We start from the raw sequence: 27,991 nt of genomic DNA, 5'->3' as shown, positions 1-27,991 counted from the left end.
GAGTCTGCCCTAGGCCTCCACGTGGGCAATTTCACAGCGAAAACGTCAAATCAAATATCACTCAAATCTTCCGCTTTGCTGGCTTGCTCAGCAAGCACATTCCAAGCGAGAAACTAAACGTTTGTTCCTATACTCGTAGCAGACATCTTCAACAACTGCATCAATGATGCATGGTCTTCACACAGAGCAGCAACCCGGCTAATCTTTCAGGCACCATGCCTTCAGAGAGAGCATTTTACCCCCGAGGGGGAGACAGGCCGAAACCACCTTACATGGCATCCATGTCGTCACACAGCAGCAGACACGCCCAACTCTCCACACCTTGCTCAACCGAATAGGCTCAGGGCGATATTTGTTCTGTTCCACTTGGCACTTCTCCAACTCTTGCCCAAGCACAAACAAAAAGCCGCATCACGTTTTCCACCATCCGCGAACATCGCGCAGACAAAATAAAGCACAGAGCAAAGATTTGTCTCACAACCATGCCCCGGGAAAGGCTGGCTGCAGTCTAGACATTTTCTTTGCCAATGACACTCGCTTATAATGCATTTTCATTAAGTTCCTACCCTGTTCAAAATTCATTTTTGCTTCCATTTTCCATTTTGCTAGCACTCTGCAAAGTTGGGTGTTTGCGGAGTGGATGCCATTTGCGACTGAGAAGGGCGTGGTTTCTACTTGCTGGCTGGCTTGTGATGGGGAGGGGACCTTCGTTCCCCATAATCCCCTCTCCCTCTGTGCCTACCACCCGATGAGTAGAAATGTCCCTCCCCGCCGTCTGCTCCAGCTTGCTCCGATAGCGGGGGAACCTGCGGTTTGGCCCCCATCTGCTGGGGTGGGACTGCATGGGGCCAGTGTGGTTCCCCATGCCGACCGTCGAGTTCTGAGTTCTTTCGTGGCTGCCGGAGGAGGCAGCGTTTGGGTTTGGCAAGTCCTTGGGGCCGGACGCCTGGAGACCGGAAGGTGGTGCGCCAGGCTTGCTGCCGCCGGCGTTCGATTTGGAAGGTTCAGGGTTCTCGGAAGAATTCGCCGAAGCTGGCTTGGCTATAACCTGTGCATAGCTCAGCCTGGTTGGTCCTGCTGTATCCTGTACACATAGAAATGCAAAGCAGACGGACATATCAGAGATGCTAGAGTTCATTCCGTATTTGCCTTGGCATCTTACTGTGTGGTTTGTAAGTAATTGAGGATATAGATACAGGTTAAGTGGGTTTATCAAATCCCCTGTCACTCACAGGACTGAAGTAATGCAAATGCTAAAATCTCCTTAAAATCTTGCTGGGGCTTCATTTTCACACATTTTGCAAGGCGCCAGTTAATGCAAGAATATGCCAACCAGCCAAAATGTGCCCTTTGGTTACCACTAACTGTGACAGTAATGTGTGTACCTGCAACACGGGGAAGCAGCTGCTGCACATGCATGCCCACATGCCGAGTGCATGAAAGCAATGCGAAACTTGCTTTCCCCATCTTGAATCAACCATCAATGATTATGAATGTCTTTTAATCCCAGATTCACAAAATACAAAGTATTGTGCCCAAAATGTTTGGCATCTACAACATTTGTACCGTATCCAATTTTTCAAAATCCAGCATCGTCATAACACCACAGCAAGCTAGAACAACTCATTGTCACTTCATTCTCTTTACCTAAAAATCAAGGGCACATTTCCCCTTTTTTTGAGTGTTTGCACATTCCTCTTGCTAATTTTGCCTGAAAGTAAGTGATTTGAACAAGGACATAACCAAGAGGTTACAGACTTAACCCTAACTAGGCCGGGCTATTTAGGTAGATGATAGAGCCGGGGGGGGGGGGGGGGGGGGGGGGGGGGGGGGGGGGCCTCCCAGGCCCCCCCTCCAGATCTCGCCCGTCGATCGCGCGATCGCGACGAAAATTGGCACACACATTGCCTAAGATGTAATCTAAAGTACAGTATTCATCGCATAATCGGGCATCTGATAATCGGGACCCTCGCTTAAATGACATACGCTTCCCAGAAACATTTCCAATGCATGCTATTTTCACTGGATAATCGGGCGGTGACCTCTGATAAATGGGACAATTTTTCTTCAAGCGATCTTTGATTTCGTTGATATTCTACACAAAAAATCTACCAAAATACCACAACAATATTTCAAAGATTCCCTATCAGTTGTCGTTTACATCGAACTTACAAAGCAAGCTTCGGACTGGTGTGTTTTGACCTCCGTCCATCCAGTACACGTACATGCATAGCCACGAAAGCACCGTGTTTAAGTATCCATGCCATTGCGAAACACATGCTTTTGCGAACATTCTTCTCCCCTACATAAGCAAAGCCATGTGCAGGGAGAGCTAGAGGGTCGCGCCGAGGGGTAGCGTGGTTGTGTATTCACATGTACAGTACGTCAGTATGTGTGTGTGTGTGTGTGTGTGTGTACAGTACACTACATGTACATGTCGTATGCCGTATCAGTCAGACCGTGTATGGTGAGTGCTCATCGCGAAATCGGGCACCTCGCTTAAAGGGGCCGTGTTTGCTACTCCCAACCTGTCCCGATTATGCGATGAATACTGTACCATGAAGTTAATTTTTATAAGAATTATCATCTATGCTAAATTATGCTAATTTATGCATGATGCATGAAATCAGACAATTTCGTATAAATCACTAAATAAAGCTCAAAACAGGCACATTTTTTGTGTAAATATTCTTTTTAGTGTTCTTAGCAAATATAAGAGAAAAAATTGTGCAATCAGAAAAAATTTCTTAAGTATTTTATTGTTTTTTTAATTTCTTATGTATTTCTTTGTTTTTTCGACTTTATGTTTTTCATTGTTTTTTCAATGAAATTTGTCCGCGACATTGTTTTGAACAAGAAAATATGTTATTAATTGATTTTAATCAGTAAAACCCCAAAATAATCATGCTTTTATGAAATTTGCCTGTAAACACAGTTTGCATTGAAATTGTACACGAATTCACGTTTTTGAGCAATTTTTGGCCTGACATGCAAGTACATATTTATGCACAACTTCGGAACCGCGCGCCCGGGCATCGCAAATTTGGTGTCAAAAGATGCGGGTGACTCGAAAGAAAAAAGTCATGAAACGTCGCGGCGATAGCTTTTCGCGTTAGCGATACATCGCGCGAAACGTCGAGGGGGGGGGCCTCGGAGGCCCCCCCCCCCCCCCCTCGGCCTAGTTAGGGTTAATGCTTACATACAACAGTGGTGGCTGGTCATGACGGCTGGTTTGTTTATGTTAGCCAATGACATTCTGTGATAAACTTTCAGACTGGCAAAAAAAGCCGCTTTTTGAAACCCTTGGGCTTATACTGCAGCCGAGGTTCTTTTAAGCTGCTACAGGAGACTCTGAAACTCCCCTGATCTAATTGGATCTCCTGTTCTGAATTCTGTTTATACCGAGTGGACAGGCTGCTTGAGGCTTCAGAATCCATTTTTGGTTAAGTACAAATGAGGTATCGGGCTTAGATTATACTAGAGAGCGGCATGGGGGAAGGGGGTGTGCCAAACTGGCTACCATGTGAATACAAATGGCACTGGTCCTCTCAGGTTAGTGGAGTGTAAACTCTGGAGGTACACATTCTTCACCGTGTGTTGGCAGTGACAGGAATGCTGACCATAAAAAAACAAAACAAAACAAAAACCCTCCCCCCAAAAAAACAAAACAAAAAACAACAACACTGCAGTATTCTGAGGGCTGACAAGGCATATTTTTGGTGGAAAAACAATATTTGTACCTTTCCCACAATACGCATGTGTAGTAATACAATTTGGAATCATCAGTATTTTCCATGAACCCTGTTGTAATTTTGGCAGAAAAAAAAAAAATAAATCCCCATTACCAAATACTGCAAAAATGTAAGTTGGTATCTCTGCAAATGCTGTGCAAGACAGCAAAACAGCAAACAACATGAGAGAAAAAAGAGACCTTAAAAAAAAAATCAACACAACAAAGAGAGAAAAAAAAATGTGAGAAAGGCATGTTTGCAAATGGCTTATTTGCATTCATCGTGCAGAGGTGCCAGAAACCTGACCCAATACACTCAGGAGAAGATGCACTGTAAGAAAAATCCTCAATGCTATAAACAGGTTTTTTTCCTTCCTTACACTGGGCATCAGTGTCAATCCAGAAGAGACTTATGAAAATAGCCTCTCCTTCATCTATTCCATTTGTTTCTTGCTTTTTGTTTTTTCGTCTTCTTTCTCCATGTACCCCCTTACCGCCCCACTTTATTTTTTTCCCCACCCATCACAAAAAGTGTGGCATTACATACCGCTGACTTGGCAGACGGGGCTGCAGCAGTGCTTGAGCCGCTACTCGTTGCAGACGCACTCCTCCCTGAGGCAGCCACGTGAGATGCTGCTGAAGACAAGGAGGTCGAGGATGCAGGCGTTGCCGTGCCAACGGATGATGTCACCACTTGCGTCGCCATGGAAACCGACTTGCTGCTCTCCATCGCCGCGGCTGGGTGGCCAGCACTCCCTGCCTTGGCGAGGGCAGCGGAGGAGGAGGAGGAGGAGGAGGGGTTGGAGGGGGAAGAAATGGCAGCGCTGGAGGCAGCCGAGGAAGATGCGGAAGGTTTAGCCATGTTTGGTCTGTGGCCCCCGGAGACGGTGCCGCTGCCACTGCTGCTGCCATGAGCAGGAGTGATGCTGGCCTCTGCCTTGGAGGACTGCTTCTCCTCTGGATCGGTCTGGGTGTAGGATGAAGTTTGTTTTTGCCTAGGGGAGGGGGTGGGGACACAAGTGGGTAAAGTTTCATTTGAATCATTTTGTTATTTCTTCCCTACATAATAAAACACACAAACACACACACACACATGCACACACACAAATGCATTAAAGTAAATTTGCAGACAACTTGAAAAATCCTCATAATATGACAAAGCATTCAAACATGTGATCCCTTTCCCCCCCCAAACAAGACATATGAACTTGATCTTCTATAACATACCCTTTTTACAAAGATAACAGTGGCGAATATTGGTATATTTGACAACTGTGGTATGGAGACCATTGTTGCCAAATATGGAAAATGCCACAACTATCAACTGCTTTCATGTAAGTTAGGGTACTATTTTCACTTTTTTAAAACAATAGGCACCATTATTTACATATGGGCTTTCCTCTACAAAGCCACTGAATTGTCCTTATCATCATCACATCACATTCTTGGCAGCATGTCTTTAGAGATAATGGTTTTCACTTTTCTCTCATCTCTCATGAAACATCACTACCTATACAAACCACATGAACCAACACCATCACCACAACCGACATCACCACCACAACTGACACCACAACCAACAACCCTCAGACATCTGCAGCTCCGCAGCTGTATCCGCCCTCCCTCCCTCCCTCCTCCGACACTCACTTAGCAGGCTGCGGAGACGGGGTCGCAGCCTTGGATGCGGCGCCCGCCGGTTTCTCTGCCTCCTTGCTCTCCGTGGAGACGCTCGCCGTGTTGGTGGAGCTGTCCTTGGTGGCTGGGACGGGTACCGGTGCAGGCTTTGGCTCGCTGGTTCTCACCACCCTCTACATAGACACAAGAGGAAGGTTTAATCACCATATCTCAAACACGGCTTCTCTTCCAGACCTCTCAACCATTTCTGACTGAAAAATAGGGATGATTTGGCTCAAAAGTAGGAAAGAAAGAGCAGTTCCAATAGGAGTATGCAGTTAAATTATCCAGAAAAATAGGACAATTCCTGATGAAACAAGAGCTGGGAATGGTCAAAATTCAGATTCTTTCCTAAAAATTCAGTATGGTTGGGAAGTCTGCTCTTTCAATGTATTGACAACATGTCACATGAAACTTTGTGAAAAGAATGCGGGTTTGCTGAAAGTGCACATGGCATAGTGTGATGCGGCTGATCTTTTGAGAGGTTCTCTTTGCTGTGAATTAAAATTTTATGTTTTTGTAAGCACATATGGCAGATCGTTTGGGGTGCATGAGATTCAATTGTACATTAGGAACTGAAATACATCAGGGTTTTGTATAACAGCTCCCTTCTTGAAAGGTATGCAAGTATATCAGGGGCCAACTTTGTACAGATACTTTCTGTTTTTGTAAATTTTAATTATGGTAACTGCAGCTAAATTTCAATTTCTATTGGTTGATAGGTTGCAACTTGGACTGCTGCCATAGCAAACTGTCATAACGCGAGCTTACAATAAAAGAAAACCTCTCTATGAAAGGGGCACCAAATATCTTTGGATTGAATGATGGTCTTTTCACGTCATAGTGCAGTGGACATACGTAGATGCTTGGATGTGGGTCTAATAAACTGGAGCCTGTGCTGAGCACAAGGTTAACAATAGAGCACAGACATTAGTCATGAGCTCTTGTTTCAGTTTCCGTGCCTGTGACTCCATTATAGCACAAAGTAGAATTTTCAGATGAGTGTGTGTCACCAGACAATCAAAACACCGAGCATACACTGAGTGGAAATGCTGGCACAACCTACCTTGGGTTCTTTCAGTCCCTTGACGACGTCTGCCATCGGAGTCATGCTCAGCGCATCCTTACTACCAGCCGCGTCGTCCTTCCCTTCCTCCCCGCCCTCATCCTTGGGGGGCCGCCCGGGCAACGGCGGAAACGAGGCCAGGTCGATCTTGGGCGAGGACGGTGTCTTGGACGCCTCCTTCTCCTTGATGTCGCGGGCTTCCTTGCCCATTCCGGCGCTGCTGCTGCCGCCGCCGCTGCCACTGCCGCCGCTCGAGCTGTTGCCGGCATTTCCGCCACTGCTGCCACCACCGCTCCCTCCGGAACTGGTGCTCCGACGAGAGGAAAGGATGCTCGTCTCCTCCTCTCGTCTCCGTCTTGCTCTGAAGGTACTGTTATTGGTCGAGTTACTAGGGGGCGGTCTCCTGCCAATCACAAATGTGCAACAAAATCTTCATATTTCTTATTCAGTTCTAGCAATACGCAGTATTGTCAAACCTTCAGAGCATAGAGCATAAGTCTCTACTTAAAAGATGTTGTCCAAACCGAAAAGACCATGAAAAGAGAGGAGACAGAAAATTCAAGTTCAAAATCTTGGACCACTCTGTGCTGCAGACTATCCATTTATCCACTTGTGTATGTCTCCTATTCACTGTCCCACAAAATAAAAGCACAGACACACAAGAAAAACACAAAGCCTGATTGATTGATGAGTGGTACTACCTTTAAACATCTGATGAGTACTTTCATAAGTGACAATTAGTCTACACAAATAACCTGCAACACACCAATGAGGATGTAATCATAACCAGCTTTCATTTCCTGCTCTATCCAATTCCTGTATCAATGCAAAACTTTATGGGTTAGACAATCAACTGTGAAGTGCCCACACAACAATGGTTCATCACATAAAAGAAGTGTGGCATGAAGGTGGGCACACCTTAAAGGGTGTGTACAGTTCTGGTCGAGGTGAAGATTTAGCTTTTAACGTTTTGCGAGATATTCAGAAACTACTCTATGAGATGTCAAAGAGCATGCAGTTCTAAGGGGTATCAAAAGTTTATTCGATGAAAATCGGTTTTGAAATGGCTGAAATATCCAAAAACAAGGTGAAACAAAGATATCCTAATAAAGTTGTGGCATGTCGCCTTTTATTATTAGCACTTTTTGGGATATCTCAGCCATTTGAAAACCAATTTTCATCAAATAAACGTTGAATCCTTCTTAAAATTTCATGTTTTTCATATTTCATAAGAGGCTTTTCATTATCTCACTTAGGAATGTTCAAAACATGAATCCCTACCTCAACCAGTACTGTACAGTCCCTTTAAGGTAGAACTTTCTTCTGTTTCTACGGCACAATGTGCCCTGTTGATATTGTTTACTGATTGCCGCTAGCAACTGAGGGGCAAACCTTGGTATTTACCAGTGGAAATGCACACCATACGAAAAAAAAAAAAACATGATTCAGAGAAGACTAGACAGACATGTTGGATGGTGGCTGCCTTTGCTTTTGCAGTGGACCAAAAACTGTGTTTGTTACTACTTGACTCTGACTAGAAAGAGATATAAACAGCCCTGAGTTTTGGAGTCTTTAGAAAAAAGTTTTTTACTCCATGCAAAGACCGGTGTAGGGCAGATGCTATCGACTGACGCCCACCTGTGACTCTGCTGCAATGAGGTACTGGTGCTACCAATGATGGTGTCGTCGTGAAAGTGGTGGATGGGCCCCCTCCTGGCGCTGCCCTCTCGCCGCTTGGGGGCCAGGAATACCTCCCCGCCCCGGTCCTCCTTGCGATCCATCAGCCGGTCCAGGGCGTCGTCCCCCCTGTAGGGGGCGATGCGGGGGCTCGTGAGGGGCATGGCGGGGGGCGTCGACCTGCGATGCTCCTGGGGATGGAAGTGTCGGTGGTGGGGTGGCGGGTTGGGGTCCAGGATTCCCATGCAGTCGTTCATGCGATGATCGTTCATGCGCAACTCGGGAGTACTGGACGACCTTGGGTGACCTTTGCCAGATCTGCTTGAACTAATTATTCAGTCAAAGGAAAGAATGTGAAATTGGTCAATGTAGATCCCAGCTTTACCACTTTAAAACCAATATGTGCTAAATTATATTCAGGACTGAACAAGTGTGATAATTCCTTGGTTCTAATATACTCCACTGCATATGAATGGCTCCAGGCCAGACATCAATCCTCCATAGTTTTTTTTTTTTTTTTTTTATATATATAATTTCTAAAATTATCTCAGAACATGTGAAAAGCTGTAACATTCTTTATTCGCATGAAGTGTACTCATATGAGATAGCTTGTCTAGTGAAACTTGATAGCAAGAATTCAGCTCTTGAATGAAGTGATTTTGGTTGAAAAATGCTGGAAACTATGATTGCAGAGTGCATTATGGAAACTCTATTGGAAGATGACAAAGAAAGGACAGGCAACCTCTAAAGGGACATTTTAATCTCCAGTTTTCGTTTCGTAAGTGGTTATCCAAGTCTGCAATCAGGGCTCTAAAGTCAGCTGTTTCAGGGCGCTTTTCTCCTCCACTTTGACTGTTCCGCATTCACACGAGTGCAGGGCAGTATGACAAACACGGTACCCTGGATGTGAAGTGGTCCCGAGAGGTGCTAAATCAGGCACAGCTCTCCGCCAGACTGTGGCGCGACGTCATCACTCTTTTCGCTGTCCGTTTATGAGTCAGTTTTGAGAGCGACTTGAGTAAAGATGGGTGGGTTGGTGAGGGTGGGGGAGGGGGGAGGTGGGTTTCTCTTGTTGTCATGGCAATCTTGTCTCCTGGCCTGTTTCTATCCCATGAGAGGCAAACTAAAGCTAAACAAACTGACCAAAGTTTTTTTTTTTTTTTTTCCATGGCAGAAAACAATCGTCCCAATGTGTGATTTACCAAAGCCTGCTCAAGGAAACCCTGACAATCTGCTGCTTTTTGATATTCTATCTTTTCTGCATTTTATCATACGTCTCACAGTACTCTGTGTACATTTGTCCACATATATGGACATACAAGTGAGTGTGTGTGTGCATGCATGTATGCACTTTCCCTTTTACCGCCTTCAAGCAGGTGCAGAAATCGGCAAATTTGCAACAGAAAATGCCACCTCAAATTTGTCGATCTACTAAGACTGATACATGCATGTTTTGACATAAACATACAGAATGTAGGTGCAAGATAAATGTAGTGTTATTTACCACAGTATTCTCAAGACTTGGACTTGATTCATGGTTGTCTTTCAACTCAAACAAAAAGACCGTAATACAAGACTGACACCGCAAAGTTAAAGGTATGATCAAGCAAGAAGACACACACCACACAGAGACATTTTGTTCATTATGTAATGGTGCGCTTTAATGATCCTAAGCTTTCAAGGCAATTTCAGCGTCCATCTCCACTTTTCACACACGTCATCTGGTCGAATGCTGTGACGGAACCTTTTTATGACAGCCAGCCTGGCCTCCAGATAGAGAATGCACTTTACTCACTGGGCAATGTTTACGTCGTCTTGCATCAATATGAAGTGACCACGGTTTTCCCCTAAGCACACATTCCAAATTGACAGAATGCAATGAAGAGCTGTCTATCACAAGGATTCAATGATGGAGACGAGTCTTTGGGGGGATTAGAATCTCTGTGACTATGGGTGGCTCTTCGATTGTACAGTACAAGTGTGCCACTGAAATAGAATTAAAAGTGTATCAGCCTGGAAGTCAGGCTAGCTGGCTTCACCGGTGTGAAGCCTTTTGGCACAAATAAAAAATGCCAGATAAGTCCAGTAAATAATCACAATGTGAACGACTGATGCAAATCACACACGTGAGGGCGCTTTGGGTGAACGACTGATGCGAATCACACACATGTGGGCGTTCTGGGTCCCGTCATACTTTGAAAAAAATAGGGGGACGTCCCTTACCTCTGGGAATTCCGAGGCCCCTGGTAGCTGTTGTGTCTACTGCTGGTGGTGGGCTGGTACTTCTGCGGAAAGGCACTGGTGGTCCCAAACGGCTGTGGCTGCTGGAAGAGCACAGAAAACATGATGGAAAAACATTATTTGTTTCGATCTGATACTGTATTTTTGCGTACATACATTTTCATGAATGAGGAGGTCAAGAATATTTTTGTGAGATTTTACTTTCGTAATTTTAACACCTTGGCTTTCATAGGTGCACTAATGCCTGTCAGTCTGAGATATTTTTGCATGTGGTTAAATTCGTTGTCCAACAGTCTTTCGCGTAATTCGTGAAAATTAAATCCTGGTGAAAATAGCAGCTCACACAGTATGACCTGATTGGGCATGGCTTATATGGTCCAATTTTGTTTATGACATTTGGGTTATTACTTGGCACATGACTGAAACGTCTTCTTTTTTTTTTTTTTTTTTTTTTTTTTTTTGGTGGTGGTGGTTGCGGTAGTGTTGGTGATTGTGAAGTTTGATACTGTGTTGTACACAAGATATTAGGCATGAATAGCCGACATGCAAATGCTGATGATGAACATAGATATTTGGCATGGCATCATGTACTCGATCTAGGATGTGTCCGTCAAGTAGTAACGACAGATGCAGTATCAGAAGTTTTGCAGTGAGACTAATCTTGCATTAAGTGAACATTTGTATATTACTACAAATCAAACTCACAAATATAATGACAGCAAAATGTTACTGAACTTTATATCTAAGCACAAAATACGGACACATGGCTACATGAAAATGCTTGAAAGACATCGAAAATATATATCATAATCCATCCAAGAACAAAAATCATGAATCGAGAACAAAAGGGATATTAATATCTGAGACACATCTTCACAGTCCAAAGTCTGATTTCATATACACTAATGAAACCCTCTTGCCTGTGTGACTCCAAGCTCTTATAAGGGAAAAACAGTAAACTGTCATAAGAAGCATCGATCTTAGAACTTCATGCATGCAAACACAGAGGGAGAAACCAATCAGAAGTGCTGGACACATCGACCGATACCACGCTGGCTGTGCAAGAGTGCCATAAAGTGGCCTAATGTGCAGAGAACAGCCCGAGCACCGACACTCACAAATCAATCTTATTTATGGCAGTTCATAGTTTCCACTTTGCCTATGAGCAGAAAGAGGTCATTTGTGATGATAGCAAGCATGTTGGTTTTAAATTCATGGAGATAGTTGATAAATCTGTGACAAAATCATTATTCATGATGTTATCCTTATAAATGTTAACTGCTAGCATGCCCGTCCGAAAACAAAAAGAGTTCATTAAAGCCTAGTATTTGGCAGTATTAACAGAACAGGTTTGTTAATGCATTCAATGCAAAACAACGAAATGGATGCTTGCCTAAGTATGAATTGATGGGCTATTCCAGTCACCTGGTCTATACATGGTTCATTCTTTGCTTAAATGTGAATTCCAAGAATTCCATAAATTGTTACGTCCAGCAAGGTTACGCATGATGTTGCCCTGACAACAAGTGAAGTGCCTAACCAACAGAGAAAAAATAGAAAAGTCATTGGTCCAAATGCCAACATGAGCTGACTACCGAGCTGGCCTATTGTCTAATTGTCAACTGGTTGAACAATTCAACAATTCTGCACGCGTGGCCTTTGATTAGATACTTCTGAACTTGGCAAGCTATTGAAAGACATGAGCTCATCACAGGTGTGGTACAAAGTGAGTTAAAACTTGTCAAATAATGTCAAATTGGAATGAGCATTCAGTGTTCAGATAAGCATGCGCAGTGACCAAAATTACAACACATGTTGTAAATACTGATACTTTTACTATAATCATATTGACATTATTCTTTTTTTTTTTTATAACAATCTTCGCATGCTTAGATATTTTGGGCAGATGTATGGCAAGACAGTTAACCCTAATCAGGCCGGGCTTTTTTGGCTATGCATGATACCCACGTCATAATCCACAAAACTGTGTCATAAAATTTTTTGAAACAATCAATTTCTAATTCTAATTAATTAATTATGCAAATTACGCTCAAGATAATATTTTAACCTAATTAAAAGCATCGAGAGTCTACTTTTTGGTATGTAAATCTGCTTTAGCATCTTTACCAATTGTACATCACAAAAACTTCCAAAACTCATTTCAATTCCTATGTATTTTATTGTTTTCAGAATTTCTTATGTATTTCTTTGTTTTTTCTTTGTTTTTTTATTGGAAATTGTCACTGAACACTTTTCTATCATAATTAGCATAGAATTAATCAATGAAAGTGATTAATTGTAAAAATAATCAGGATTTTATGACTTTCATGACAGAGCACTGTTTTCCATAGGAAATGTACACAAAATCACAAAATTGTGCCCATTTTGGGGCGACATGCCGTTACAAAAATGGGCGTGGCTTCAAAAAAGTATGTGCGGACATTGCAAATTTGGTCTCAAAAGTTGTGCAAGACTTGAACAAAGAAAGTCAAGAAGCCTCGTGACAAGGCCTTCTCGCGTTACAGAATTATAGCGTGAAACGTCGAGGGGGCGATAAATCATTATCACGATAAAGGTGAAAGTTCTTGACATTACAGATCTAGTCCATTTATTTTTGAAGAGATTAAAACTGAAGGCCTGACTGAAATTTGATTGCTAACAGTGTGATTCTTCTCCCCCTCCCCCCTCCCCCCAAAAATAACAATACCACATTGTCTCCAGATACAGCAATCCTTTGAACAGAAGCCAACATTCCCAAGTGTCTTTGAGGTTTATTAACTTGATGGCAGTCTGTCAGGATTCCCATGTTTGAACTACCACAGAAATAGACTTGGCACTGCCGTTTTGTCAAACATTTAAGTCCCCCAGTGCTCCAAACACCAGGTAATGTTGCATAATAATGTTTGCTCTAAATGTTATTCAGAGGGGCACGGCACACTGTTCTCCTCCTCTACTCCACTCCATCAGAAATGAACCGAACTTGATCCCCCTGCTGACAAATGACAGTTTCCTCTGCTCACGGCCATCATTAATTCCACCAGTGACTCAGTTTCACAATGTTGACGGCAGACACCGAATCGTGTCGGCTTTACCCCCGCAATCCCCCCTCGGCAACATGCCGGGGGGGGGGGGGGGGGGGGGTGTGGGGTGGGGTGCATAAGCCACGGAAGAAGCGGGCAGAAATGAGGGATGAATTTCTGGCAGATCACGGACATAAATTCAAGGTCGCCGTTTTGATATGCTCCCTCCCCAACACACACACTCTCTCTCTCTCCGTCTCGCTCCATGACATGGCAAGATGACATACTGGGATTAGGCGACACAAAATTAAGAGTATTAAAAAAAAATGGCACACAGCTTCCTCCGATATATCTCGCTGAGCAGCACGTGGAGCTAAATGACAGAAGTCATAAATATTCAGTGACTCACACCCACAGGAAGGGGGTAAATCCCCCAGGATTCCGGGCTAACTTTGGGTTATTTTCTGATGAGGCAACGGTGGGACTTGCTAGTTATAGAAACACTTGTTCATCTTAACTGTGTCGTTGCCCTTTTTTTTTTCTTTCTTTTTTTTATTTCTTCCCTTCCCCTTAGAATACAGATTAATGGGTCTGCAGTACAACAAGTATAGATGCCGGCACTTAAAATGAGTTACGGGGCATTACCTGCTTTTATGCTACCTTTCTCATGCCAGGATGGGGAAGATTTTGTAACAGACCTTTACAAGAAAGTTAAGACAGTGCAAGGACCCAGCTAGGGAGATGCTTTTATACAATACTTTAATTAAGGGAAAATTATACATGTATGCTGCTGCAAACATGAAGAGAGTGTGGAAGAAAGGTATGTGAATACACTGAAGTAAAGGGCAAATTGAGCTGGAGTTTACTTTCTTCACTGGTATACTGACAGCCCTTATTACTATGACAACTTACACCTTCATTACCGACATTACTCTCACCAAACGGTCGTCAACATCATTCCCATATCTTTACTATCTCCCCTAAAGCAATGAGCTGTGTTTAGCCTTGCGATATAGTGTGTAGGCTGTTTGTATATTATATATGTTTTGGGGGCTGAGAGAAGAAGGGCACTACCTTTCCTATGGCAGTCATACAGCAGGTAAAAAGTACAGTCAACTCTCCATAAACCAATTCCCATGCTGTATGCTATATACTGTAAAGCACGATATTTTCACAGCATGAAATTTTTGCAAATTTGAGCAGACAGCCTTTTTCGGGGCGTGAAATTTTCGCAATTTGCCACAGGACTGGCACTCAACGCATATAGTGCAGACAAGAACTTTGGCGTCCTGCATTTGAATTTTGTGAATCTTGGCTCTCGCGAAATTCGTGAAATTAAAATGCATGTGCGAGTATTTCTGGTTCAACAGTATTCTCACGTTGAATTTCTGCCCAAATCGAACTAAACTATCATACCAATGCATGTCAGTATGTTTGTTGCATCATGTAAGCTAATCACCATCAAAGCTGAAGCTCATTATCAAGTCCAAACAGATTCAACTTGCACTAAATTGACTGGATGTCACTGGCTGTCAGCCTCAACTCTACAAGAATGTTGGCATGGTTGATGGAAAAGGATGTACTGTTTGTTCGCTGTGTATAGCACTGAGAAACTAAAGGCCTAACATCTATATGTATGTGTGTTTGCATATGGGTGAGAGTGTTTTGTGTATGTGTGTGTGTGTGTGTGTGTGTATGTCAAGGCGGGGGGGGGGGGGGGGATGAAAAGGGCTTGGAAGGGTGGGGAGATAACTTACGATAGCTGGCGGAGCATCATAGTACGTGGGGCTCCACTGTGGGACGTTGGTTGGGTAGTACGTGTAGGGCTGCTGAAGAATGCCGTTGAGGGGCTGCGTAGGGGCCGTGGTGGTGTACTGGAACTGGGCCGGCTGGAACATGGCCGTCTGGGCCTGGGAGAAGGAGGTGGTGGCGAGGTGGTAGCCGTTCATCACCTTTGGCGTGGAGGTGTACGTTATTCTCTGCAAGGGCTTAGCTTTTATCCTAGCCTGTTATATTCAAGGCAAAGACAAACAAATACAAAACTATAAAACATGCTTACATTAATTCCCATATAAATGCACATTTACATTTAAACATTATCATAAAGTATTCTTACCGAAAAAAAATATTCATATGAATTCAACACGACAGTCACTTACGAGTCAGAGGCTGTAATTGAATTGATTAATTTTCTGCTGAAATTTAAACAGGGATGTCAAACAGGAGTATAATTTGTGCTAAATATTTGAACTCTTTGTGACAGACATGCCCACTCTTTGTGATAAGATATGCCCAGAGTCTTGCACTTAAATGATGCCAACAAAGTGTCTCTCAAACGAAGAGATGCTCATGGGGTCAAATCAAGTTTCTCGCCCTTTCTTCCCATCACTAGGGCCTTTCTTTACCCAACTGCTACACTACTACTCGCCGACTATGTCATCTCAAATGTATCGGAGGTACCTCCCAAGCAGCCTGCATCGGGCTTGAATAGCCGGGTGGTACACGGCCCCAGTGTCAGATGACAGAGAGGCGGGCTTCGGGGAACTTCAATCGATACCTACCTGCAAGCCCTGATGAGCTAAATTAGACTGTCATCCAATTTCATTGAGAAGATCAACCTCATTATCTACCACTTTCTGCCTATGAGCAGAACTCCCCTTTCACCGAGGCCAGAAGAGCTACAGGTTTGGGTGGCACATTAGTTTTGTCTTACACAGAGTCGCTAAACGAGGAAGTGAAGCTCTGTTGCCTGTTATAATTACAGACCTACCACAAACCTTGCAAGTACAACAGCATCATCCTCCACTGTCTAAATGTAATTTCCGAGACATTACACTTTAATAACCAAGACCTTTATTCAAATCCTTAATGTTAAATCTATTCCTAATCCCTTCCTATAACCCTTTCATACAATGTTATAATCTCAACCCTTCAGGAGCCCAAGTATCCAGTCCCAACTTGCCAAGCTTGGCCACAGCGTCAGGTTAGTGGACAAACCCAGCCTGGGTTTCGCAATGCACAACCATCTGACATGAAGGCCACTCTCATACAATGCAGATAAATAATATGTCGCAATCCATAGCCCAAGGTTCAGCATATATGTTGCAATCCATCTATAGCCAAAGGTTCTGCATATAAAGTGTAGGGGAGACTGGGGTAATTGTGGCCCCGCAGTAATTATGGCCTCTCAACATAAAATGTATCATAACCCCATCATGTGTATATTGAAACAGCTCATACATGTAGCTGTGGTATGTGGAAGGTCACTTCTTACCGCTAGTATGCTACAACATACATTCATGCACCTTGATAGGGGGACCTGTTTCGTCAGTGCATATCAAAATCACTGAGTAAAAAGCACATTCTCCACCTTAGAAAGGTAATGATCATATCTCCTTTTCATTTCCAAATACTTTTTCATAATGTTACTTGGTAATGATACACCTTGTCTGAAGTGGATATGAAAAGAATTATATAATATTTCATCTATTCTTACAACAAAGGGCCATTGTTTGAGACATGTGCTTCGGTGTAATTATGGCCCCCATGCTATGAATATCTACAGATGTAGGCAAAAAAGATCAAAGACTTAATTTAAAATCAGTTAACAGGAAATGGCACAATCCACAACCTAAGCAATGTACAGTTTACATACTGGAAGTGTTATCATGAAATATGGAGAAATCACTATTATTTACAGTGCTGTTGGATTATGCAGCAGTTTGAATATCTAAATTTTTGGACAATACATTGTCATGGTAATAGCTGTTTCTTCAGAGTGCTGCATCTTTTTGAGAGACAGACAGAATGAACACACAAAAACAGATTCGAGGTATCCACAACACAAGTGATATCTTCTTCCACCATATGAAGGTAATATTCTTAGTCTTTTTGTCCCAGTGTGAATTACTTTGGATTGATAGCTGGCTATCAAATCATTACCTGCTGGTAATACGTGTGTATGCTGTTCTTTTTATCAATTTGGGCATGTTTCAGCAGTAAAATGTGATCAGATTTTTCCCACCCTCCACAATGAACTCCCCCCCCCCCAAAAAAAAAAAATAAAAAAAATAAAAATCAATGCAATTAGCTCTTTCAGAACCACCGACTCAGACACAGACACACATCCCACAGTCAAACGAACATACACATACACATACACACACGATTGTATGTACACACATGCCAAAGTATTGATATACAAAAACAAGTCCCGACATACAATGTACATTCTCTATGTATACAATAGGTGTATACACTATACATGTACATGGATTCCGCCTTTCATCAGGCACTTCAATTATTAACCATGGGGTAAATCCAAAATCAATCAACAAATGACTTTAGAGATAGGGGCTAGTACAAACAACAACACTGAAATCATGAGGGGTCTTTTTTTCCTCCCATACTTGGAATCTGTTAAATATTCTATCTACAATCGAGTAATGAAAGACAGCTACTGTACCTCGGCTGGAAAAAACAAAACAAAGAGAGAGAAAAGAATAGAGAAAGACTAAATCTAGAAATACATGCAAGTCGTCATATTTCAAGGTCAGTTTCATTCCAATCACACTCAATACTCTGCGTGCACACCATAATCCACCTGTGTTTCATCAGTCTCATGTTTAAGATGCATTAGCCAAAGTGGTCTATCTACTCTTCTTTGCTCCACTGCACTGAGGGTTCGAGGGCGGAAAAAGAAATGGGAGAGAGATGAGGAGTGAGCTAGCGAGCCAGCGAGAAAAGGGGGGGGGGGGTAGAGATAGAGAGAGAAGCCTGCATAAATAGCGTAGGCAAATGTGACATCTCTTGTACCGATGCCTCTGGCGGCTAATCTGGCCGGAGAGTCCATATCCTCTGTCCAGAGTGGCAATGCCCTCCCCCCCCCCTTTCAGGACACTTTGGGGATAGGGTATTTATGGTCAGTTGACCTCCCTACAGTCACTCCAGCGGTCAGTGGCAGTGCAAAGCATGGCCGCGGAGATTACTCACTTATCATTATTACTGACCACGAGGAGCTTGTAATGACTGACCGCAATCTTGGCTGAATTCTACAACACACACGCACACATAAACACATGCATACAAGCACACGTAACCAAAGGTACACACACACAGACACACACACACATAAACACACATCCACGTGCAGTAAATGCATACTGATAACACAGAGATCTTCACCTACATTCGCACACATTGAGAAACCAACAATGATGCCAAAGGAATGATACAGATCATTCTTGGAAGAAGGCATGTTTTAACAAATTTCTAGCAGACTGTACTAATTCCCATTTCGTTTCTGCTTATTATCACACTGAAAATGAAAAAGACCACTCTAAAAAAATGTCTGAAAGGACAATTCTAGACCTGAAATAATTATATTTTCCTACTTTGGATATAAACAAAAAATACACACTCAGCATAATATTCACCACACATGCATGGAATTTTGTGAACTGGAGGAGACTTTGCACAAAGATGGCTGTCACCTCTAGTATTAACCCCTCCCTATAACATCCACAGAATTTCTTTCAATATACGTCACTGATGTACATACACAGGATGCAGCCCTACTGGTGGTACAATGTACATGTAAAGCCTTCTCTCTAATTGACAGTGTTGAAATATCGCACTTGAATACTATTTTCTGTTCTCTGCTGCTTTTTGCCAGTCTAAAGATGATGCAGCCGGGGGAAGTATCAATTGAACATCCATCAGTGTGCATAGTAATTGATAGTGTACAGTGCAAATACATGTATATTCGTTACATTCACATAAAGTTCCCAATGTTCAAGACTAGCTTGAAGTTTAACACTTCAATGATCAGCTCATAGTTCAGCATTGTGTAGATGCACTCAAAGTTTGCAATCTTGAAAGATGATCGGAACCACAAGATTTACACTCTATCCACAAGCCACAAGGGGGAGGGTAGAGGTGGATTCAATTCACTTGTAGTTTAACTTATATATGGACGCGATAATCAACGAACTTGGAAGTAAGTGTCACCTCTCCGTGAACCCCATTCCCCCTTAGCTTCCCCGTCAACCTCCGGTGTGTGTTGTACACTACTGTATCATCCTACATTATTGAGTTTCGCTCGTGCTGCGTGTATGTATTTCATCCCGGTCTGTGGTTAAATCATCGAGTGGGGCTCTCCTCCAGTTTAATCTTGAAGACTAGGTGTTGTGTGGATGCGCCTCATAGTTTACAACTTCAATCTAATCACTGGAGTTTAAAACTTCAAAGATCACAAACATCTGTGTACTTAAACTATAATGTATCTGCCTTGGTCACTCGGTTCATGGTCACAGGATTACATTTTGTTTTGTTTTGCTATGGCAGCTTTCCAGCCCCTCTTCCAAACCATTTCAGAAACTTGAAATAGTCTTTAAATTTGGGCAATAGAATGAGACAGAATACAGGTGGGGAAATCATCCTGTGGGAATATTGACACACCAACTCATTCTTGATTCTACCGAGAAGACAGGGAACAAACCACTTTGATGTCAAGATGCATTTATCCCAATTGACTGCTCTCTTTGGTAGACCTTGATGCATATTAAGTGTGAGTGTGTGTGTGTGGGGGGGGGGGGGGGTGGGACGGGACATGGGTTCTATTCCACATTAAGCTGATAATGGGATGTGCTGTGTGCTCCTGACCCTGCCCCATTTTCAAATACCGTCCCCCTACATGTGACATTGGCCACCTGCCAGCGGGGTTTAACATAGAAAGCGGTCGGAGGTCAATACTAGAGGCAACTCACAACACGACATAATCTATCCTTCCCATGTTCCGAATGTATCGTGCTGAAGACAGAGAGAGAGTGGTGGGGGGGGGGGGGGGGGGGGGGGAGAACCAAGTCTTATTCATCAGATATTTCACTATTGCGTTATATAGCTTGCCAAACGAAATCATGGCAGACATATTTTCCGACTGGCCATTTGGCCGAGGCAAATGGAAAAATCGGCTCTGCGCGTAATCTCGCTGTGTTTATGATGTGGCATTAGATAACATGGAAGCTCTCAACGCGTGTCCTTTCAATCTCCCCTCTTCCCAATTCCATGTGACTCACCGTCATGCATAGTACTGCATGGAACATCGACAAAATAACCACAACAAAAAATCTGTGACTCACGGCCGAAGAGCTATCAGCCATGACAGTATGAATAGCTGAAACATGAGGACGAGCCACGAACATGATAACATGTATACCTACATCTTCGGATTTAAGTGAACAGAGAATGCATCGGAACAGCACGCATACTTCATAACACAAATTACTGTGCTTTATACACATGTACAAGTGATTGGTGTGTGTGTGTGTGTGGGGGGGGGGGGGGCACTGTCTTAAATTCAGTCATGACCTGCAACCCACATTCACAATCAAAAGAAAGTATTAAATAATATGGAAGTCAAGAAGAAGGAAAACAACAGAAGGGGGGCGGCGGATGAGCGTAGGCTGGTAAGGCATTTGAGCTTCGCGGAATTCTATCCATACAATTATTTAGTATCCTCCGAATGGCTCCCTTTTTGACAATGCAAGAATATCATGTATGAGTATTATCTTCTTTTCCTTCAAATCATAACTGAATAAGATAATTTTCTCAAAGGCAGAGAGAAACAAAAATATGGGAAGAGCAGACTCACCATAATGGTTTACCCTGAAGTTTTTACTCGCTCTCGTAGATGTCTGTACGCCAGCTGGGCATCTGAATCAGACTCGAAGGTGATGTACCTCATGTGTGAACAGGGCCTTCACCTCCTGCGGGTCAAAAATTTGATTTCAATTCTCTCTTAGCCGACATCCAGCATTTGATTTTTTTCTGTTGTTTTTTACATTGCAGGAGAGAGAAATATGGTGAACATGGCATTCATGCCTAAATATCTTGCTAAGGCATGTTATGAATGGAACATAAAGACAGTTAAGCTCACAGAAATGGAGAATACATTGAGCAGTGTCGATGGGAATATGCTTCCTTTCCACTATTGCTACGGCAACTGACAAGCATATGGATGCTGGTAGTTATTTTCAATTGTTACGAATCCAGTTACCATGGTGATGGTTTATATACTCACAGCTGATTGGTTGTTACTTGGCTACTACCATGGTCACTGTGATCGCAACTTGCAATGGAAGCAAAGTGCTCTTGAAAACAGCACCTCAATTCATGATCAAACAGAAAATTCTTCACAAAAGCAGGCTGAAATAACAGTCTGGTTGTGACAAATTAGTTTTCAGGTCATTCACAAGCTTTAACAGGAAAAAAAAAAAAATCATTTTGCGACGGCTGTTGTTCCGGATTAAAAAAAAAAAAAAAGCTTGAAAAAATTATGAATCAACCAATATGAGACTGGCAATCTTGTGCCACACGGGGCTTTTACACAACTCTCCCTGTTTGATCAAGTATGCACCCGCAGTCATGGGCAAAGGCTTGCGCATTTCCTGTCGGCAAACATGCAAGGATCAAAACGGAAGCTTTTGGTCCTGCTGAAGGGAAGGCATTGCCCAATCTGATGGGGGTTACTGAATGACCCACAAATATCCCAATTTACATAATATATATATTTTTTTTCTTTTTTTGTATGTCATGTCCATAGTATGCTGCATGATAGCCTCCAATCCTGTATCTGAATGCATACCTCCTTGATACCATACCAAATCATTGAGGACAAAAGCAGGCAACTACAAGTACACAAAGTATAAACCTTTCACAATTCGTCCATAGATGATTACATCCAACCATTTGCATGTCTACAAACATGATTTTGTTTTTGGCTATTTTTGTTCAATTTTCTCTTTATTTTATTTCTTTTTTTTTAGATTCTCTCGTCTCCAAAAGGTAAGATGTTGCTGTCACAAAGCCACATGGACTCCTCTCGAAAGAATATTATGACTGGTGTATGAATGAATACTTGTTCTCATGCTACAAATTCTCCACAAGAATACAAGTTGTATCTATGGTGCCTACTAGGGCTAAACCATGAGACGACATCTGCATTATGACTATTATCCAGTGTGATCTCAGGCTAAACTTGGCTACATACAAGTCTGGACACTTGCTCGCATTTGGGATATATATAAACAAACGCCTGACCCTCTTTCCACATCAAAGTTCCCTTTGAATGTGTCAGAGGACTATCTATAAAGTCCCAAGGAAGATCAATTTTTGTGTACTGTAAAACACAATATATTCGCGGCGTGAAAATTTAGCGAATTGGAGCCGACGGCATCCAATGCATATTGTGTAGGCAAGAACTTTTCCGTGCATTTTAATTTCGCGAATGTTGCTGCTCGAGAAATTTGCGAAATTAATATGCAAACGAACATTCCTCGTTTTACAGTATGTTGTGACCCGAGCTCCAACAGCGTATGTACACTGGACTTCATTCAATTGTTGCACTTCAAACTGGAAGCAATTTGACATTCTAGAGTAAAGTCATCTTACTCTAGTTAGTGTAATTGTTGAAGACACTTGCTCTATTGCAAGGTTGTAAGATTGCAAGAGTCAATCGCATCTTTGCACTGCTCTGTCTAAATCCCCCATCTTCATCACAGCATTTCTACCAGCGACTTCCTCTTTCTTGTAGACAGCAATATTGCACGTCTGAGATGCAAATGAAACGAGTGCACTTACCTCGATGGGCGTCGTCTCCGGCACTTCTCGCAGGATGACCGTACATCGTTTGTGATTGGGCCTGACCTTCTCCCCTTTGCTGTCCACCTGGACAAACGGCGACTCTGAAATTTAATAAAACATTGCGTAATCGATAAACAGGTAAAATTTGGTGGAATGCCCCTCGGAGCTAATCCCTATCAAAATCCAACCTTCATGGTGATTGCACCTGGCTTCCTACAAGGCATCTGACCTTGCGAGCAATTTTCATAACATATCAAATTGCTTTTGCAATTTTTCTTATGCCCTACTGATATCTGCCACCCAACTTCCTTAAAACCCATTGAGGAGGAGTCCTGAGTATACTCAGGCAAGTGTCTATGGGAAATGCGTGTTGTAGCAAAATCAGCCCGTCTTCAATTGGTTCAGCACTTAACAGGAGGAGCCATCAAATTTTTGTTACTTCTCTGTGACAGTTTGTCAAATCTGCACAAAAAATATTGTGTCTGTGCATTCAAATCCTTTTGCTGGTACTACCACTTTATACATATAAATTCCACCTGTGCAGGCAAATCTCAACCTTCTAGACAAGAAAAGGCAAAAGAATTGCCGGTGAAAACAAAACAGTGTTACAACAGTTCAATATGTATTTACATCTTGTGCATTTTTCCAGTAAAGCACACATCGGACTTGGAAACTCACTATAATAAAGCTGTTATCTCTCCCCTTATGTGCAAAACTCACATTTCAAGCAAACTTCATGACACCGAGAAAAGATAGAATAACAAGGACAAATGACATCTCAATACACAACTATGCCTAAAATACACATCACTCCTCAAAAAAGATATAGTACTAACTGAATTGAGGGATCTGAATGAGTTGTCAGGAGATCAGGAGTCCCTAGATCAGGACACATACTCTTTTATAAACATTAACTGCCAAGGAAAAGTTCCACGGACCACAGACAGCAATGTTTAATGTCCTGCATTTGAATGAAATCTCCCCGCAGTTAATGATGTGAACCCAATGGGAAGAAGCAGAAAAGGTAAATTGTTTATATACACCACTAGTAGGGAAGCACAGAGGCTCTCCGAGGGTGTTTGATATCTGTTTACCTTTAACCCAATGTGACATGTTAAACAGAGGAAAGTGAAGATGTATGACGTATCAGCAAGTGGCGGCTTTAAGGGAGGAAACTCTCTTTCAGAAGTCATCCCATGTTTTTCCAACTGGCAATGGGTATTGAATGTGACATGCATCATTTTTTTTTTTTTTTTTTTTTTGCCTTCAAATAATAAGGACAGGCATAAAAGTGATGCTGGACACTTCTAGTCTTTCCTGTTGTTGTTGTTGTTTTTTTTTCCTGTGAATGAATGAGGTTGTGTATGTAAGATGTAAATGTCAACTCGAGTTAATTGGCGTACATATGTGTCATGGAGTTATAAATGATAAATTTCCCCCTCAAAAACACTGGGGTTAAGTCACTGGTTGGTTTCTCCAAAACTTCTTTGTTTGGTTTGTCTTTATTTTTGTTTCAACAAATGATTGTAAAATGTCTCTCCTGTGGTGGTTGTAGATGAAAAAAAAAAAAAAAGTCAAACTGGACTTCAATACTGTAAAACCTAACTTCATTTGGTAACTAAGAATTACCAGTACATTGCAGCTGTATTGTAGTCTACTTTGGGCCTATGGCAATGCTCATTCAAATAATACATGTATAAATGTCAAATGGTTTGGCAGTACAAATGTAACAATTTCGAGAAAGCATACTCCAGATTCGTTCTATTCACCAATTATCTGTAAAAATCTGACAATCTTGATCCAATTAAATTTCTGTAAAACAGGCCGTACATAGTATCATGCATGCCATGCATTGTTGAAAATTTACATGATTTCCTCCCCCTCCCCGTCCCCCTTTCATTCATTCATTCATTCATTCATTCATTAGACACCATGATACGACACCCTTCAGTCTGTGGCTTTTGGTTTCAGAGAAATTTACGAGGCGCTATTCCATCCAATTAAGGTGTCTCCCTCTCCCCCACGACTCCTCGCGGCAGTATGAGACGCGTATGACTCACTCCACCCATTATCTCTGCATTTGCGGACAATTTTGCAGAGCACATGATTATTTCCTACGGCTGGCACAACTTTCTTCCGCCAACCCCTCCATCCCTCTTTGGCCCCGACTATGTTCCTCCCCTCCCCCCCCCCCCCAACTGCATTTAAATTGAGGCACTTGTGGTTTCAGAAACACTCAAGTCTAATGAGAGACGACGACATGATGCCGAAATTAGTGAAGCCTACATCAATTATGCGAAGCGAACGACGAGAAAAAAAAGAAGAAGCTAGCAGTGATTCCTTCCTCCCGACCCCCCCCCCCCCACTTTTCTTGGGAGGCCCAGGTTGGTCATAACAGTGGCAGTTACATGTCTAATGTAAGGCTGACCCAATTCCATATTGACTGAGGTGCTTAACAGCTTATAAAATGTTCCTACGGCAGTCATCACCATAAAAAACAAGCACACACGAAAAACACACAAACAACATCAAAAGGCGGATACTTGATCAGATGGGGGCAATGTTCTGATGATGGTAATATTTTTCTGAGACTTGTGGAAAAAGTACTCATAAAAGGGCACAGCTGATGAATATTTTTTTTCTGCGGTAATTGAGAGGACACGCCCAAATGATTGTAAGTGCAAAGGCCGCTGGTTTCTCATGTGAAACAACATAGCAAAATCGCTGTTGGGGAGACATCATCGCGTAATCTCAAAAATGTCAAATGTTAAGAGCAAAAGAAAAAAAAAATGCGGCACCCAAAGCAATATAACAAATGAGATCACTTTTCTCTCGATTTACAGTGGTGACTTCATTCTGGGGGTTAGACAGCAAGGATTTGGACAGGACAACACTTAAATGATTCTCTGACAATTAATCCAAAAATGTTATTTTTCATCAAAAATTTGAGACAAATGGTTCTGTCATCCCAGTGATGAAATATAATGCAATGGAGACATGAAGGGGACTGTAAGGTTTTGACAGAATTTCACTCCATGCAAGGCTCTGACTTCAAATTCGGGTTTCTCAACTGGGATCGACAGTAATAGTAGGTACAAGGAGCAAAGTGTTGTGTGTCCTAAACTGGAGTATTTTCTAGCTAAAATACTTGATGTCCAGTTAACAAAACCACATGGGATAAACTGTAAATGTACATATATGCATTTTGCGACTTCAAGCGATCTTCTTTTCTTCCTTTTTTTTTTTTTTTTAGTGGAGAAGGAGTATTTGAATATCAGAACGAAGCAACATTCAAAGCAGGTTTGAACAGACAAGTTTAACATGTTGAGGACGTGTCCCGAGTATACTCGGCAAGCGTCTATGGGAAATGCATGTTGTAGCAAAATCAAACGGGTTAAAGACATTGGTCAATACTGAGTAATCATCTTCACTAAATATCATGCTAGATCTTGAATTCTCTCTCTTTCTCAAAACACAAACACACACACACACAAACACACACAAAGACAAACCCGAATTATTCTGAGAGGTTTTTGATATTGGGAAGTGTTCGTACTGGACAATATTTTCATTTTTCTCATCAACTGAGGAGGCCGCAACAATAAAAACAAGACAACCAAAAGTACATTTAAGAATGCACCTGTGCACACTGCCATTCTGAAATTCTCCCCCCCCCCCCCCCATCAAAACTACCACAACTAACAGCAACAAAGTCAGTGCACATGGGCATCACACCTTCCGACCCAAGTAGCATCTAAAGCCAACACAACATGTTTATCATCTGGTAATATGCTACTCTTGATCTTCTCGGGGAAAGGGACCTGCAAATACAGGGAATATACTCCAGTGTGTATACGGTGGCTTCTCTTCAGCAGCAGTGATTATAACGTGCAAGGTTTTACGACCTGTATACGAGCCCCTGTAATGAAAGAAGATCCCCCATATAAATCATTACAAACATGGCAATAACGATGAACAACACCGTTATCATCCAGAGTGCTTGGGATAGAAATGAAGATTTACGGCACTTGGGCAGCTAGACTTTCCTCTGTACTTCATGGATTTCAAACACTGGTCAATCCAAGTACAAAAACTATTTTATTATCATAATCACAAATTACTAGTATTCATTTTCCATTTTTGTTTGATTTCTCTCTTTTCCTTTGCGGAGAGGGGCTGTACAAATGATACCTATACCCTAGTTTTTGCACTTTTCATCAATATCATCAATACATTGTCATTACTTTGTAATCATCTCTGTTGTTCCAATGATATTACCACAGTTGATGGAATGATTATCATTACCACTATAATTTTAGTAGTAGCGAAATTATCATCATTATCATCATCATCATCATCAGTATCACTATCAATATCTAATCAGACTGTTGTCAATATGATAATGACATTGTGTTCCATGTGATGATTATGACAACTGTGGCAAGATCTGACGTCTAGTCTGACTTCAGGCAGGGAGACCAATTTCTGCAATCTGTGGGGTCTGATACCGATGCACACATCCTATTCCATATCTGTCATGAAAAGACTACGGGGCAGCTCTGGTTTTCTCTAATATACCTGGAGCAAAGACTACTTCCTACTACTCACCACGAAGTACATCTATAACAAGCTGCAGGTCATGGGTCAGTTTCTTGACCGCATTGAAGTTTGCTATTGTCCTGATGGGCACATACTGGTCTGAGTCCATCTGCGACTGCAGATATCTGTCATTGGCCAGATTTTCCCTGCATAGATGAAAGAGAAAAGAAAAAACAAAGGAGAAAGCAAAATATGATTAATGCGACTAATGGCAATTCATTTTGCAATACTGACAAAAAACGTGTCTTGTACATCTATCTACAATAGCGGTCACACATGCCAAATTTTATGTCAATTGCTAAAAAATTGAGAGTAGTTTGAGCCACAACATTTTGCAAGATT

The 27,991-nt window shown here is 42.2% G+C and overlaps 1 protein-coding gene across 1 annotated transcript in view; it reads right to left on the bottom strand.

The window, feature by feature from the left end:
• Nucleotides 1-254: 254 nt before the first annotated feature.
• Nucleotides 255-27,991, bottom strand: part of LOC140245048 (uncharacterized) — a 124,073-nt gene continuing 96,336 nt past the window's right edge. The window contains 8 exon segments of the mRNA XM_072324642.1: nucleotides 255-845; nucleotides 848-1,084; nucleotides 4,278-4,725; nucleotides 5,378-5,538; nucleotides 6,471-6,873; nucleotides 8,109-8,474; nucleotides 10,371-10,471; nucleotides 15,166-15,414. Of these exon segments, the coding sequence (XP_072180743.1) occupies nucleotides 672-845; nucleotides 848-1,084; nucleotides 4,278-4,725; nucleotides 5,378-5,538; nucleotides 6,471-6,873; nucleotides 8,109-8,474; nucleotides 10,371-10,471; nucleotides 15,166-15,414 (2,139 nt within the window). The 3' untranslated portion in view covers nucleotides 255-671.

This window comes from Diadema setosum, chromosome 22, assembly GCF_964275005.1.
Source record: "Diadema setosum chromosome 22, eeDiaSeto1, whole genome shotgun sequence".
Taxonomy (NCBI): domain Eukaryota; kingdom Metazoa; phylum Echinodermata; class Echinoidea; order Diadematoida; family Diadematidae; genus Diadema; species Diadema setosum.
This window is presented reverse-complemented; position numbering and strand designations above follow the sequence as displayed.